A 14,399-nucleotide genomic window follows, 5' to 3' on the forward strand; every position below is an offset into this window, starting at 1 on the left:
CTGCATTTGGATCGCATTTCTTTGACTCTTGTGCAGAAAGGTGTTATGTATACTGCTGCATCCATTTTAAATAAGCTACCACAAGAATTCAAAAATTTTACCATTAATACACATGCTTTCAAGTTGTAACTGAAGTGTTTCCTTATGGGTCACTCCTTCTATTCTGTTGAGGAGTTCCTTGAAATATTAAACTGAATCCTATGTTATATTGTTGATTGCGTTTACCTAAACTTATGGCTTGTCTTTTATGGGTTCATAAACATTTTATCTGTTATTATTCTTATATTGTAATTTTCTGTACTGAAATGTTCCATGGTCTTAGAGATTTGCTTCTCAATTTGGTCCTACAGATCTAGACGTCAAGGTCAACAGATCAGCTAGTCACAACACCACACTTAAGGTTCCACGAAAAAAAAAAATAATAATTTATTTTCTTAAATTTTCATCTCTTTCGATGAACACCATCAGCAGCTAACCGATAGCCCAATGATTTTAAATAAGGCCTGTGGCTACTACACAGTAACAATCGCGTAGAAAACCAGAAAATAAGCAATAGAATTCCAGGTCTGCAGACGGGAGTGCCAGTTCTTGTAAGTTTTCCATATTGGAAAAGTAACTTCATTGATAACAAAGTGAAAAAAAACTACGGACTCCAAAAATGTTAAACACTTTTAAACATGAAGCCCAACGACTTGTGTCCCTCACCCAGAAGAGATGCTGGGGTTCCTCAGTTTTGCGAGCTCCCATTTATGCCCGAAAATCTTCAAACATGCCAACTAACCTATAACTAAGGACAAAATCATTAAGTATCTGTTTTCTTGAACTTTACAACTTTCAGCACTAAGTCTTCTGATATGAAAGGTGGCCACTGACACTGCAATTCATCAGGAGCATTAGACTGACAGTCAAGTACTCTAACCCACTTTCTTGCCATCCCATCAGTCATAGTGTTTCCTTTATAAATTAAATTAATCTTTTTTTTTACTTTTATTGTTAACCGGTTTTCGGCTTGCAAGGCCATCTTCAGGCATTGGCTGAAGATGGCCTTGTAAGCCGAAAACCGGTTAACAATAAAAGTAATATTGTAGAACAAAAGCAAACTGGTGCTTTTCATTTATTATAATGTTGTTCTACCAAGAACCGACGGTAGGTTCTGTTAATTAAATTAATCTGATGAATTTAAGAATGTTTTCATATCTTTTGCAGACAGCAAACGAATCAATGCACGCATTTCACACAGGGAGCGACGTTTTCAGTTATCCATGGCATTATAAATAACCACAAACAACTATGATGATTGCTTCTGTTTGGTGTATATGCGTAGCCAATAGGTCCAGACATTGAAAGTGCATCACCTACCGCAACAATGCTACGTTCATAAACGATACTTCCTTAAGAAAAAAGAACCCTACCTAGTAGCGTGCCAAGAGCATTGTTCCGAAATCCACAAATGTGATGTCAGTTCATGACTCCTAGACTGTCGATCACATTTGAAGATTGCCTAAGAAGGGGAAAGACATGCTGTGTAAATGTGCTAATTTACAGATTGCAGTAATAGCTGTAATTTTTTGGACCTAACAATAACAGTAATAGATGAACCTTTATTGCCCATGAACATATTATCTCCCAAGCCATTATAATCCCTTACTATTACATGCAAGAGCATTTGTCATAACAGTTTGCACAGTATTTTGGAAGGGAAAATTTTCATCTCAAAGAATTTGGAGTCGTAAACACTCGTTTCTCAAAACTCTGTGCTACACTCCATCAACGTGTACACAGGAATACTCCCAAGTACCTTCAGGATTCCGAAAGATTATACGAACATTACAAGACATACAGAAAAGAGACATATCAATAGACAGTGTGTCATTACATGTGTGCAGTTCACTGAAGTTGCTGCTGTTGCCTGGGAAGGCGCAAAGACAGCGGCCCGCCTTGGAATTCTGTTCATTAGGTTGCCATCTTGTGGGACGAGCTAATTTCTTGTGACAAGTTAGAGCCGATGTTTTGACACACCTGTCACTTAGTGGTGCGCTCTGCAACTACACCACATCTTTTCTTATGAATCGAAACTCAGAGAGATTCAGTACTAGGTGTCCTTTCTTGTATGTCGTATGGGTTTTGCACAGTAGTCATTTGAAACCCTGGAAGTACTTATGAAAAACCCTGTATTGAAGGCAAATGATGTACATTTTAAAGTTCACATTTTTCACGTTGGTAAATGTGCATACTTCGATGTGTAAGTCATGGAATTAGCAGTGACGTAAATTTTTTTGAACATGCTTAAAAAAATCAAGACATAAATCACAAATGCCTGCTCCTTTAGATTCAAACATCCTCTGGTCCTATCAAGATAGTGTAAGGCTTGACAAATATGTTATTTGGTTTTGCTGTCATATCAACAGCAACTGCTTCGGCGTAATTACTCATAATATTAGCTGAATAGCGGGTGTTTAAGATCCTCGACTAGATCTCTCTGTCCTAATTTAGATTTTTAGTGTAACGTCACTGGGAAGTATTTCTGTTCAACATGCAGGCTTAACAGAATGTTGCAGGGAATGTCATTATGCAGTTTATCAGTTAAAAGTACATTCATAAGTCTTGTGTGTCTTTTCCTATATTAAGTCTTACACACACACACACACACACACACACACACACACACACACATACACATGTACACACATACGTATACACATAAACAAATCGAGTATCAGATCAGCATCTGTCAACATGAATATGGAGAACTGTCAATAAGCTACACAGATTTGCCATGCTTCCCACATAAACGCCCTGTTCATATCTATGTCGTAGCCAAATGCTCTACCCGCAGACTAAAAGACGAAAATAACACAGGTATATCTAACAGTTCGAGAATGAATTTCCAAAGGTTGTTGCAACATTATCAAGTCGGGCAATGCTAAACGGTCATTACTCTCTTATTTACATTATACGTAATGATCTAGCAGAGTGTTATATCTTTCAGATATTGACGATCTTATATTTTAACTGTAGTTCTTAAGCTAGAACTGTAAACTGACTTCATGTTGCACTACACACAACTTAATCTCCTTTTGATTCCTCCACATTTCTTATCTCTATCCCATTGCAAAGTTCTGTAACTTCCTTCTAGTGGCGCTTCTTTCCCAGTTTTCTGCTCTGTATCTAGAGCCGTACCACAGACTGCTACTGTCCACAGACGTAAGTTAAGAGGCGGTATGAGTAAATGGTTGACAGTGTTCCACAGCATTCGTATGGACATGATCATGGTTTTAGCGAACTTCTCAGGTGAAATTTTACTCTGGCTTCCTTTTGTATTCCAGATGAGCGTGATGACATTTTTGTTATTAGTGCTGGGTGTCACCGCCTTGAGTGAAGGAAGGAGTGTTGTGTTCGAGAACAGACGCAGAGATACTGTGTGGGTGGGCACCCTTGGCAGTGCTGGAAGGGGAACTCCCAAAGGAGGCGGTTGGGAGATGCGCCCTGGTTCTTTGGTAAGTTGCCAGTCTTATCACAAATGGTTGTCATTTTTCTGCAATATAAGCTTGCTATAGGAAATACCACTGAATACACAGGGATACCTAAGTAAGAAATTCTATTTTCCATTGAAAAAGAGAAATGTCAGTGTCATCACTTAAACATTACCACATAAAAATCAGTAATTAATAAGTATTACATTCTCAAATAGCAAAAGACACTCAAAAGCATTTATTCCACACAGTCTAATAACTTTATCAATATGTTTAATACATTTACTTATTTGAGAATAAGTTGCCAAGAATGTCTTGATATTTGAAGAACAGATATTTGATACATATGGTAGGGGACGCTGTCATAAATCGTGCAGTGTTGAAGAATTAACAAGAATTCCAGTCACATTAAGAAAGGAAAGTTACAGTTTACATTCTCATCGAGGGGTGTATCAACAGGTCACCATCGACATGGACGATCAATGGGTAGGTCGCTTCTGGGGTCGCACTGGCTGCTTATTCGATGGCTACGGACATGGCAGATGCCAGACAGGAGACTGTGGCAGGAGGCTGCAGTGTAACGGCACCGGCGGCCAGCCTCCTGTAACGTTTGCAGAAGTCGAACTGGGCGGTTGGGGCAGTCAGGACTTCTACAGCATCAGTCTTGTTGATGGCTTCAATATCCCCATCACGGTGAGTGCAGCACTTTTCCCACAGTCAGTTTGTGTGTCCTTCCTGGGCGTTAGTCTCAAGGGAAAAAACTACGTTAGATTTATGACAAACAGGCAACTGCAGACCGCGTGTCAATATTTATGACTCCAGCATAAAAATAATCTCCTCAGAGAAATATGTAATTATAAGAGGGGTGTTCATGAAGTTTTAACTATCATCTCAAAAAACTCCAGATGCGTCCATGAAACTTGGCGATGCTGTTAGTCATTCTCTGCACATCTACTCATCAATGTGACACATTTTTCCCAACTATGGATGACGTATTGGAGACCTTGATTGGGAAAGCCTCTCTTTGGCTGTTCAGGAAGAGTTCCACCTCGCAAACAACTTCATCATTATCCTGGAAGTGCCTGCCATAGGATGGTCTCTTCACTAGAGGAAAGAGGAAGAAATCATTGGGTGTCATGTCAAGCGATTACGGGGGTGAGGCAAATACCGATGTTTCGAGGAAGCCCCATGAGTGAGTGTGTCCTGCACAGAATGAGCTCGGACATAATCGTGGTGCATACCCGCACCCCTTGGGCAGCTTCCCACAACCCTTCATCCTCACAGCTTTCTGTACTCTTGTCAGGTAATATGGTCCTGTGATGGTTCGCCAGTTGCGACCGTAATCTTCAGCAACACACCATGGCCTTCATCTTGCCCAGTGATGGCTGGATTTTGGCTTTTCGCTGGTGAACCCAAATGTTGCCACTACTTGCTTTGCTTTTTTGTCTCGGAGTCGTACTGATTCAAGTTTCACTGATCATGGTAACTAGGTGGCTAAGGAATTTGTATGCATTGACCTGACACGGTTGTAACATTTCCGCTGCTGCTCGGTTTAGCACGTCAGAAGGCGCAGAACCTTGTGACCTTTGTCAGATTCAAAAATTTTGTCCGAGATGATGAAAACTGACTTGTGACTGATTTTCACTTTATCCACTGTCGCTTCGATTGTGGCTCGCCGGCTTCGTAAACTAGGACCCTGTTTCTATTACTATTACCAGTGCTCCTGAGAAACATAGTCTGTCACTTTGTTCGCCACTATTTGAAGCTCCTGATCACAATGGAATTGTCTGGGCCACTAAACCATTGTCATATAATGATGGTGCAATTTTACCATACAATTCCACCATCTCAACATGGATTGTTGCAGCCTTGTTCCCCTTCGGATTTAGAGAACAAATCACTGAACGATACCCTACTTAATTTAATGGGCTGTGCCGTACTAAACTGGCTGCTCTAGCTGCACACTATGGTACTGTGTGCAGGGATTTCATTGTGTACCAGGAATGCAGACTAGTACCTGCAAACAAGCAAAAAAGTTAATTACGCAACTTTTTGTTTTGAGGTGATAAGCAAAACTTCACAACCACCCTTCTTATTTCTAACCTGCTTTGTGAATAGAGGTAATTAATGAAATAAAACTAGCATTTGAAGTAGTAAAGGGTACAGTGTCAGCAGGAATGATGTTTATTGCATATCTAGATTTCAGTCACTGTGTGGCCATTTTCAGTGCAGTAAATTTACGTTAAAACATTAAAAACACATGTATATGCGGATAGTACCAACTTGACTATTCATATCAGAGGCTGGGCCACTCTGACTTCGATACCAGTCTGGAAAAAAATTCGATAGATACACAAAAGTATACTAAAGTCATGAGGGCACCGCAAAGAGGCACAATCACTACAGGGCCTTATCCTAAGAAGTATGTTTAGTCAACGGAGTAGATTCTGTTGAGTGAGTCATTAGTTAATGTTTCTGGATCCTACTAGGGCTGATAAATTCAGTTTCTCAACAGTGGTGTGTACCAATGTCTGTTAACCTGTGACGCAAAATCAACATTTCTGTGGCAATATACAGTTTTTCCATAAAGTCCCTTTACAACTTCAAAATTTTATTACAACATTTCTTTTATTGTAATCAGTGTTTATAAAAGTTTTTTTGATAGTGTTTAATAGGCATCTATATGGGCGCCTTTAGTTGCACGAAGCACATAAAGATGGTACTCAATTTCTTGCCATATTTGCTGTAGTATAGCATCATCAGTGGTAGCAATGGCATTACGAATCCTTTGCTTCCAGTCAGCAATGTCCCATATCTGTGTTTGATATACAATATCTTTTACATACCCCCATAAAAAAAATGTCCAAGGGAGTGATACCTGGCGAATGCGGTGGCCAAGGAATTGGCCCATCCCTCCCAATCCATCTGCGTGGAAACATTTTATTGAGGGACAGACGAACATGCAGTCCCCAATGTCGTGGTGCACCATCTTGCTGTAAAATGGTAGTTGGTTGTAGGTAAATCATTTGTGGTGCTACATATTCGGTCAGAAGTTCGAGGTAAACATCTGGAGTAATTGTTGACTCATTGAAGAAAAATGGACCAATTATTCCGTTGCGCATGATTCCACACCACACATTCACTTTTGGACTATCCCGGTGAAGCTCCCTAGTCACATGGGGGTGTTCAGTTCACCAGATTCTCACACTATGTCTGTTTAATGTCCCAGAAACGTTGCCTCATCACTGAAACAAACTCGCTTAAGGAATAATTCAATGGGACAACCGGGAGGTTTGGGCAAGACACGGGAATTTTTTTAGAATTCCAAGAATTTTTCATTGTTTTAGTTTTCAGTTAAATTTTTGTAATTTTGGCTGGAAGAACCAATACCCTAACAATGGATATTACTGTATCCTGCTACTGCAGAATAATACTGAAGCAATAAAACATGAACTATAGAAGAAAACGAAAATAAAAACTTCATTTGCAAAGGAAATGCGTCGCATATAACAACAAAACACGGTGCTCATACAAGTGTCTGTCAACAGCAAGATGTGTCAAAGGCTTTAGAAAGACTATGCAATGCTTCGTAACAACAAATTGCCTCCGATGAACGTGACGTCACAACTGTTTACATTAGATTCATTCAAGCAGTTGCGAGCGAGCTCGTGTGCAGTTGAGTCGCATATGAGTAGTACCTTCTCCTGCTTCTGCCTACAGAAGTGTGACATATGGCTGCACAGTATAAGCAGTAGCAGCAAGCAGCCACATGCTACCCGGACAAATTTTACTGCCGCGCCGAAGCTGCCAGATTCACGCTGCACAGCAGGCCCGGATGTAGGGGCCACGGGAGGACAGGAGGGGAACCGGGGTATCTGCCCCGGGTGGCAATTTCATGAGGGGGGAGGGGTGGTAAATTTGTGTACTTGAGGAAAAAAACCTTATTCACAAAGCGCCTAGCATCCAGCGCATGTTGGTCTAGCAATTATTCATATGATTTTGAAACGCATCCGCCGATTTTTTTAACATTTTTGAACACATTCCTTCTTGATTTCTGAATGAATAAACGTATGATTTTTGTATGGGTGCATAGAGTACGTGATGTGTCTGCCAGAGGAATCCCAATCACATCTAGAAATAAGCTTTTCTGCAGACAAAAGGGGATGAGACTGTACGAGCTGAGTGGAATAAAGCTGAATGAGTTAATGGGTTTGCGAATGATCAGCTTTGTTATAATTACAAGCAAAATCCATAAATTCAGACTACCAGACTGAAAATAAACGACAAACAGGAATAACTGATAAGAAAGATCACGTATTATCTTTTTGGTATCTCCCAGAAAATGAAATTCTGACAGAAAAGTTTTTGGCCGGATTGTTACACTAGTAAGGGCCAGTTGTACAGTCCCTGGCTAGCAGCCGCTGGAGTTGAATTCTGGGAGTAGCGTGGAAAACACGTTGTACGAACACGTAATAATGCCTAAGCGGAGAATAAACATGAGATAGCAAAACCGGTGATGTGGCAGAGTTGGTGAAGTTAAACACAGAATCAGTCTTGACACTGGCAGGAATAGTAACAAAATTAGTGATGACAAGATTGTTTGTTAGAATGAGGAAGGATAAGAAATGGGGAGATCACACAAATTATGGAAGAATGTGACAATTTCAAATTTATACAAAAATTTCTTGCTACTATTTTTCGATCTAACACTTGAGAAGCCAGAGCGTATGAGTGAAATGTGAAACTATTTCCTAACATAAAGCTTTTTGCTTTTAGTGGACCTAATAGGCATTTGATATTGGTACTTCATCAGTTATATTCTGTCGTGCTATAAAAATGACCATTTGTGCCAAAACAGACTCGTTTATTTGGTGGTGTTACAATTGCTGCAATATTAGACAAGCCTATTTCATTTCATCTAGTAGATAGTGACAAAACATACGTAATCAGATCGAAAACTCACACGAGTCTTGGATATCATTCGTATTAACAGCTTTTTCAGTATTAGACAACGACATTTTGATTTTTCATGTAGCAAAATGTTTGACACTTTGATGAGGTAATAGATTCTTTCGCAGAAAGGAAAGCACACCATGTAAAGCTGTAGCAAGATTAGAGAGAAAAAATGCTAGGACCTAAGGACTGAAGAAATATCTACTATCTTGCTTGTCTCTTGTCTTTATGGTCTTATGTATCCTATTTTTAATTTTATGTCAAGCAAAACAGCAAGTTATTAGATAATATGCAATAAAGAGTGCAAACTTTCTGAAGAGTTCTTGTTCTCCCACTTGCAAATAATCCCATCCAGTATTAATTGCAATTTTTTTCTTTTTTTTTTAAAAAAAAAATAATAGGGGCAGCATGTCAAAACGGCCAAATGGGAGCAGGAGAGCCACCATAGGACATTTCAATTTCCACTGTCATGAATCTAGTTTGACGGCACCCATAGCAAAATATACACGTTTGAATTCCACAGAGCGAAATAAAGTGATGGGATTGAAGAATGTTATGTGAAGAGGTGTGGCACTGCACTTTGTCACACTTAAGACCAAATAACATGTCTTAAGTTTTCTCAAACACGTATGCTAAATTTATCAAACTGTTCAGAAAGATGTATCTAAAAACAAAGATGATGAGACTTACCAAACAAAAGGGCTGGCAGGTCGATAGACACACAAACATACACACAAAATTCTAGCTTTCACAACCAACGGCTGCTTCGTCAGGAAAGAGGGAAGGAGAGGGAAAGACGAAAGGATGTGGGTTTTAAGGGAGAGGGTAAGGAGTCATTCCAATCCCGGGAGCGGAAAGACTTACCTTAGGGGGAAAAAAGGACGGGTATACACTCGGACACACACACATATCCATCCGCACATACACAGACACAAGCAAAGATGTGCGCTACAAAATAAACATTTTTTGAAAAGTCAGTTTTTTAAATTTTTGGCATCCTATCTCAAAATTTTGGGGGGGGAGGGGGTTTGAAAATGTTGTAGATCCGGAGCAGACACACAGAGCAGTCTGAATTATAGTGGGGAGGTGGGTAGTCTCCAAGTGACCCCTATTTACGTTTAGTGATTCCACTGTTTCCTCTTCGTTTACTGCTCTCACATCAAATGAAAACAAAACTGATTTCTGTGGCCGGGTGCTATCACGTGACTTAAAATACATTCACATAATTGTGAAGGGCTAAAACATTAATAGTTTCAGATTTTATTTTATTTCCACCTTTGTGACAGTCAAGCATTAATCGCCTTGTAGAACAATGAATTTTTTTGTCAGTTTGCTAAAGAAATTTGGCTTTTATTAATCTTTTCCACTGAGACAGTCAGATGGAATTAAACACTTCGTTTCAAATAAACTATTAGCTAGTTTCAATAGTTCACTGCATTTCAAATGCACATTTTCATCTTGTAGCACGTATGGCATTATGCCATAATAAAGAACCAAACATGAGATAATACAGTACTGGTACTCCAAGAAAATTTATATCCAGAAAACTACACTGAAAAGCTTAATATCGGGTCGAGGCCTACTTCATTGGGAATCTGGACATGCGAATGTGCACTATAAGCCAAATTATGCATCTCAGTATGTTCATGAAATTCCGATGCTCTTGGAGTATCCTCTGATGTTTTGTTTCTTTTAGGACATAATGTAAGATCTTCCAATGTACAAACATACGGGCTTCCTACATCATCGTAGCTACACAAGTAGTTTGACACCCTTTATCTGGCACTTCCTGCCAACTGTTGAAACTAAGCTATTTCTAACAGGTTGCGGGAAAATATTGCAAACGGTGATTTGAAAAGCGTTAAGCCTAGTTTACACCACGACATTGGGTTGCACCACTAGTTGCATGGAATGAGTTGCACGCTAATGGTTTCATATATGATGTGGACCCGGCGACACCAGTATACAATTCAGTTTTGTCATTTTGTGAGTTACTAAGTGAAAGTTTTGGCAGCTGCACATCGCACGAGTTGTGATGGAGTTAAAGCTTGGTGTGTGGAATTGCTGCATAAGAAAAAATAAGAAACATGTTTCGATTCGTGAGTGGATGAAGAAAAGATGTCAGCTCGCTTGCTCAGCAACCTTGATGAAACAATTTATAATGGAAGATCCAAGAAGATCTTTTAATTATCTTATAATGTCACCAGAACTGTCCCTGTTTTTTTTTTTTTTTCTAAATAGAGTTAATTATGCGATAAGGAAAAGATACTATAATGCATGAAGCACTGTCGCCAGAATTGAAATTATATATCACATTGCGTACATTACAATCGAGAACACTCGGCATCCTAGAAGATGCAGTGTAACTTGGTGATGATGTTTTTTCATTAACACCAATAATTATTAATATTAACTAATAATTGTCAACATTAACAGAAATAATTATTTGAAACAGGCCGCATTAAGAAGAGAATGGTTTGCAAACTACTGTCTTCAAGATAGATCTGCACAGTGGCAATATTTGAAAATTCAAACATATGTGAATGGGGAGCACTGCTGCCATGTTTTAAATAGATGAGTATTGAATATAGAATGCAGATTCTTGATTTGTGTACCCTCCCCTCCTGTCAACAATATTCCTTAAAAAAGAGTCGGCCAGCTGGAACGATGGGATTTTAGTCTTGTAGACGAGAAAGAGCATTTCCACAGCCAGAATTGCTTGTATTTTTGTTAATTCAGTTGTATATGTGCTCTTAATTCAATACATTTTGCCCTGCAGCTCAGAAATTGTCAAACCATCTATGTTCTGATTGGACATGAGGGTCTCAGGAGCAGTAATATGTTGCTTATTTTTGTAATCGGTATCACTGAAATCCCACAAACACCTATGCAAAGCATAGGTATCCAAAAAGAAATCATTATTCTCCGTTCCCACTTCATGTTTGTTTGCCCACTCTAATAACACACGTAACCTTGGAACACGCCAGTAGTCTTTTGTTTCACCGAGTTGGGCAAACGTGCAGTGTGCATGCACAATGGCTGGTAGCGCAGTTGCCTGTAACCTAGTGTCTTCATGTAAACTAGGTTTTACTTTCAAACTAAATTTCCTTTTACGCAAGAAGAACTATGTGCGAGAATGTAAGATGAATTTCTTAAATCACAGAGCATTCTGCATTCGACTCTAATTGAAAAAATCAGCACTTTGAGGACGAGACATTTGGAAGAATTTTGAGCCCAGAAGATCAGACATTTATGTCGTTAATAAGCATTTGACTGGCAAATTTATGTGATGTATCTTAAAGTGTAACACAAAAATCAACATTATATGTGAAATCTTAGCTTCTCTTGCAGCTTATTAATCTATAGGTAGTGGAGAGCGGGCATGGTAACTACAACGATAAATAATCACTCGCACTTCCGTCAATTATTAGGAATACTTTAACTCTCTCTGCGTATACATAATGCGTACAGCATAGAGCGCATACTACAGAGAACTGATCTGGCAAAGATACAGTTGTTCTCGCTGCGGTAGGGTAGCGATGTTTTTGGGGTGTGAGCCAGTTGTTCTATGTCCTACAAATGTTGGAGACCAATATTTTCTTGTCACAACACTATGTGTATTAATTTAAGCCATTAACTTTTCGTATTTGTGAGTTTGCGCTACTTAAGAGTTTTGGTGCTATTGGCTGAGTACATCACGTATCCTGTACTCCAAATATCTGCTGTCATCATCTGGTGAGATCACGTGACATGAGCTGTGACTGGCTTACAAAAGCAATCTTGATTTAAATGCTTTGGAAAGTAACGTGCAGTACTTGGTGGAAACCATAGCCATTCAAAGGATTGATAACTTTTACAATTCCGGGGGAAAGTACACTGTCACTTAACACGCTAAAAGTATATTTTCACCTGGGAGAAAATGTATTTTTAACCAGGAAATCCAGGAAAAATACAGGAATTTTTTTTTTCTTGTCCGTGTATACGCCCTGTTCAACCTCCGAAAGGCGTTCCAGCATGTTGAGTGCAAACTCTGTCTGTTTTGGCTTGTCATTTGGCTGAAGTGTCTGTAACAGTTGCACTTTGTAAGCGTACAACTGTAAGGCCTTGTGGAGGACCTTATGCACAGTTGAATATGGTAGTTGCAACTGTCTGGCAGCAGTGCGGATGGACTTCGTAGGTGAACGAGTGAAGACGTTTAAAATGCGATCGATGTTTTCCTCGTATGTTCTTGGTCTCCCTTTATCCAACACTGTCCCTGTCTCCATAAATCTTTTGTGCCTTGCACGGATTGAATGGTGCAATGGTGGATTTATTGCATACTTTGTTCTGAAGTTCCGTTGAGTCTGAACATGCGATTTTGTCTCAATAAACCAGGACACACATTGTGCCTTCTCTTCAGGCGTTGCCGTTTTATAGAGGTTCCGTTCCTTCCATCAGCAGAGTATATGAAACACAAAATTTTTGTATATATAAAAACGTAAGTAAACAGTGATTACAATAAAAGAAATGTTGTTAAAATATTTCAACAACTGCCATTGTAATAAAATTTTGAAGTTGTAAAGGGACTTTATGGAAACCCTGTACATTAGTGACCACCCCACAACTGTCCTGTCAATGTTCCCTACACACTGTAAGAAAACAGCACCTCTTCTGAAAATGAAAGCCTCAAGAATGAAATTTTCATTGCAGTCTAAACATCTAAAATTTGTTGAGAGAAGAAACGGAGTTATTCATATTTTTAGTTAAAGAAGCCTGCTTTTCTGTAGTGATGTCTATGGCAGAGCATCCTGACTGAGACACGCAGCCTCACCCTCCGTTCTGCGTGTTGCAGATAGAGCCCATCGACAAGCAAGGTGGCGGCGACCGCTACCGCTGCAACCCCGCATCCTGCCCCACCGACATAAACGCGCTGTGCCCACTCAAGCTCCGCTCCGACGGCGGCTGCAAGAGCGCGTGCCTTGCCTTCAACACAGACCAGTACTGCTGCCGCGGCCGCTTCAACTCAGCACAAGCCTGCAGGTCCTCCTCGTGGCCAAGGAACTACCCCGCCTTCTTCAAGGGCCTGTGTCCCGACGCCTACAGCTACCCCTACGATGACCACCGGAGCACCTTCACTTGCGAAAAAGCATCCTACAGGATCATCTTTAGTTGAGCCACTGTTAGGAACACATGATTCACTTTCCTTCAACAACCCAGGCTTTTAACAATCAGCTGCAACAAAATAAATGACTAAACAAATAAAGTAGATATAAGTTCATCCAAACTTTTTATTGCATGATGAATGAGCACTTCCAATGTATGATACATTTTGTGACTCAATTACAGGAATAAACTCTTCATTAAAACACAAATTTCATTTCATTCTAGACGAAACCTACAGCTCCACTTCATTTGGTTCAATTAGGTGTGGAAATCGTATTAGTCACGTTGAAATATGTCATAAACCACAGTGACAACAAAATCAGATGAAGTTGATATTTGGAGAAAAAATCGGATGATTCTCCAAAAGATAGTACATGGAAACAGACCATGTAACAAGACTGGAATACATGTTATTATTTAGTAGGAACAGTGTCTCCACAGCAGTGTTGCCACTATCTAAGTTCTTACCTATGTATTTAGTTCAATCCAGTTGTGAGGACCTGATTTTAGGTTTTCAGCTTCAAGAATCAGATCCCTAGACAAGAAGAACTGGAGCCGGCTCAACATGACAATCTAAGTAAAGTTGAAAGTTTATTGTAATCTTTGTTCTTCTCAAATCTCCATAAGACTTTGCTTATTAATTACTTGGACTATGCATTTTTTAATGTGGACAGTAGATGGAAGAAGGAAGGAGGGGGAAATAAGAAATGGGGGCTCATCCTGGGGTTAACTGACTAATGATGAAGTTTTGTCTTTTGCAGAAATTGGTTTATTTCATTATTTTTTAAATTTATGTATGAATACTTCCCCCCATGAACCAAGGACCTTGCC

At 39.6% G+C, this 14,399-nt stretch overlaps 1 protein-coding gene across 6 annotated transcripts in view; it reads left to right on the top strand.

The window, feature by feature from the left end:
- The window catches only part of LOC126191472 (uncharacterized), a 37,725-nt gene extending 23,959 nt beyond the window's left edge, over positions 1–13,766 (top strand). For all 6 annotated transcript variants that reach the window (XM_049932351.1, XM_049932349.1, XM_049932350.1 and 3 more), the window contains 3 exons: positions 3,327–3,497; positions 3,933–4,166; positions 13,258–13,766. In XM_049932351.1, the coding sequence (XP_049788308.1) occupies positions 3,327–3,497; positions 3,933–4,166; positions 13,258–13,578 (726 nt within the window). In that variant the 3' untranslated portion in view covers positions 13,579–13,766. The remainder of the gene's footprint in view (positions 1–3,326; positions 3,498–3,932; positions 4,167–13,257) is intronic.
- The last annotated feature ends 633 nt before the right edge of the window (positions 13,767–14,399 follow it).

This window comes from Schistocerca cancellata, chromosome 6 (assembly GCF_023864275.1).
Source record: "Schistocerca cancellata isolate TAMUIC-IGC-003103 chromosome 6, iqSchCanc2.1, whole genome shotgun sequence".
Taxonomy (NCBI): Eukaryota; Metazoa; Arthropoda; class Insecta; order Orthoptera; family Acrididae; genus Schistocerca; species Schistocerca cancellata.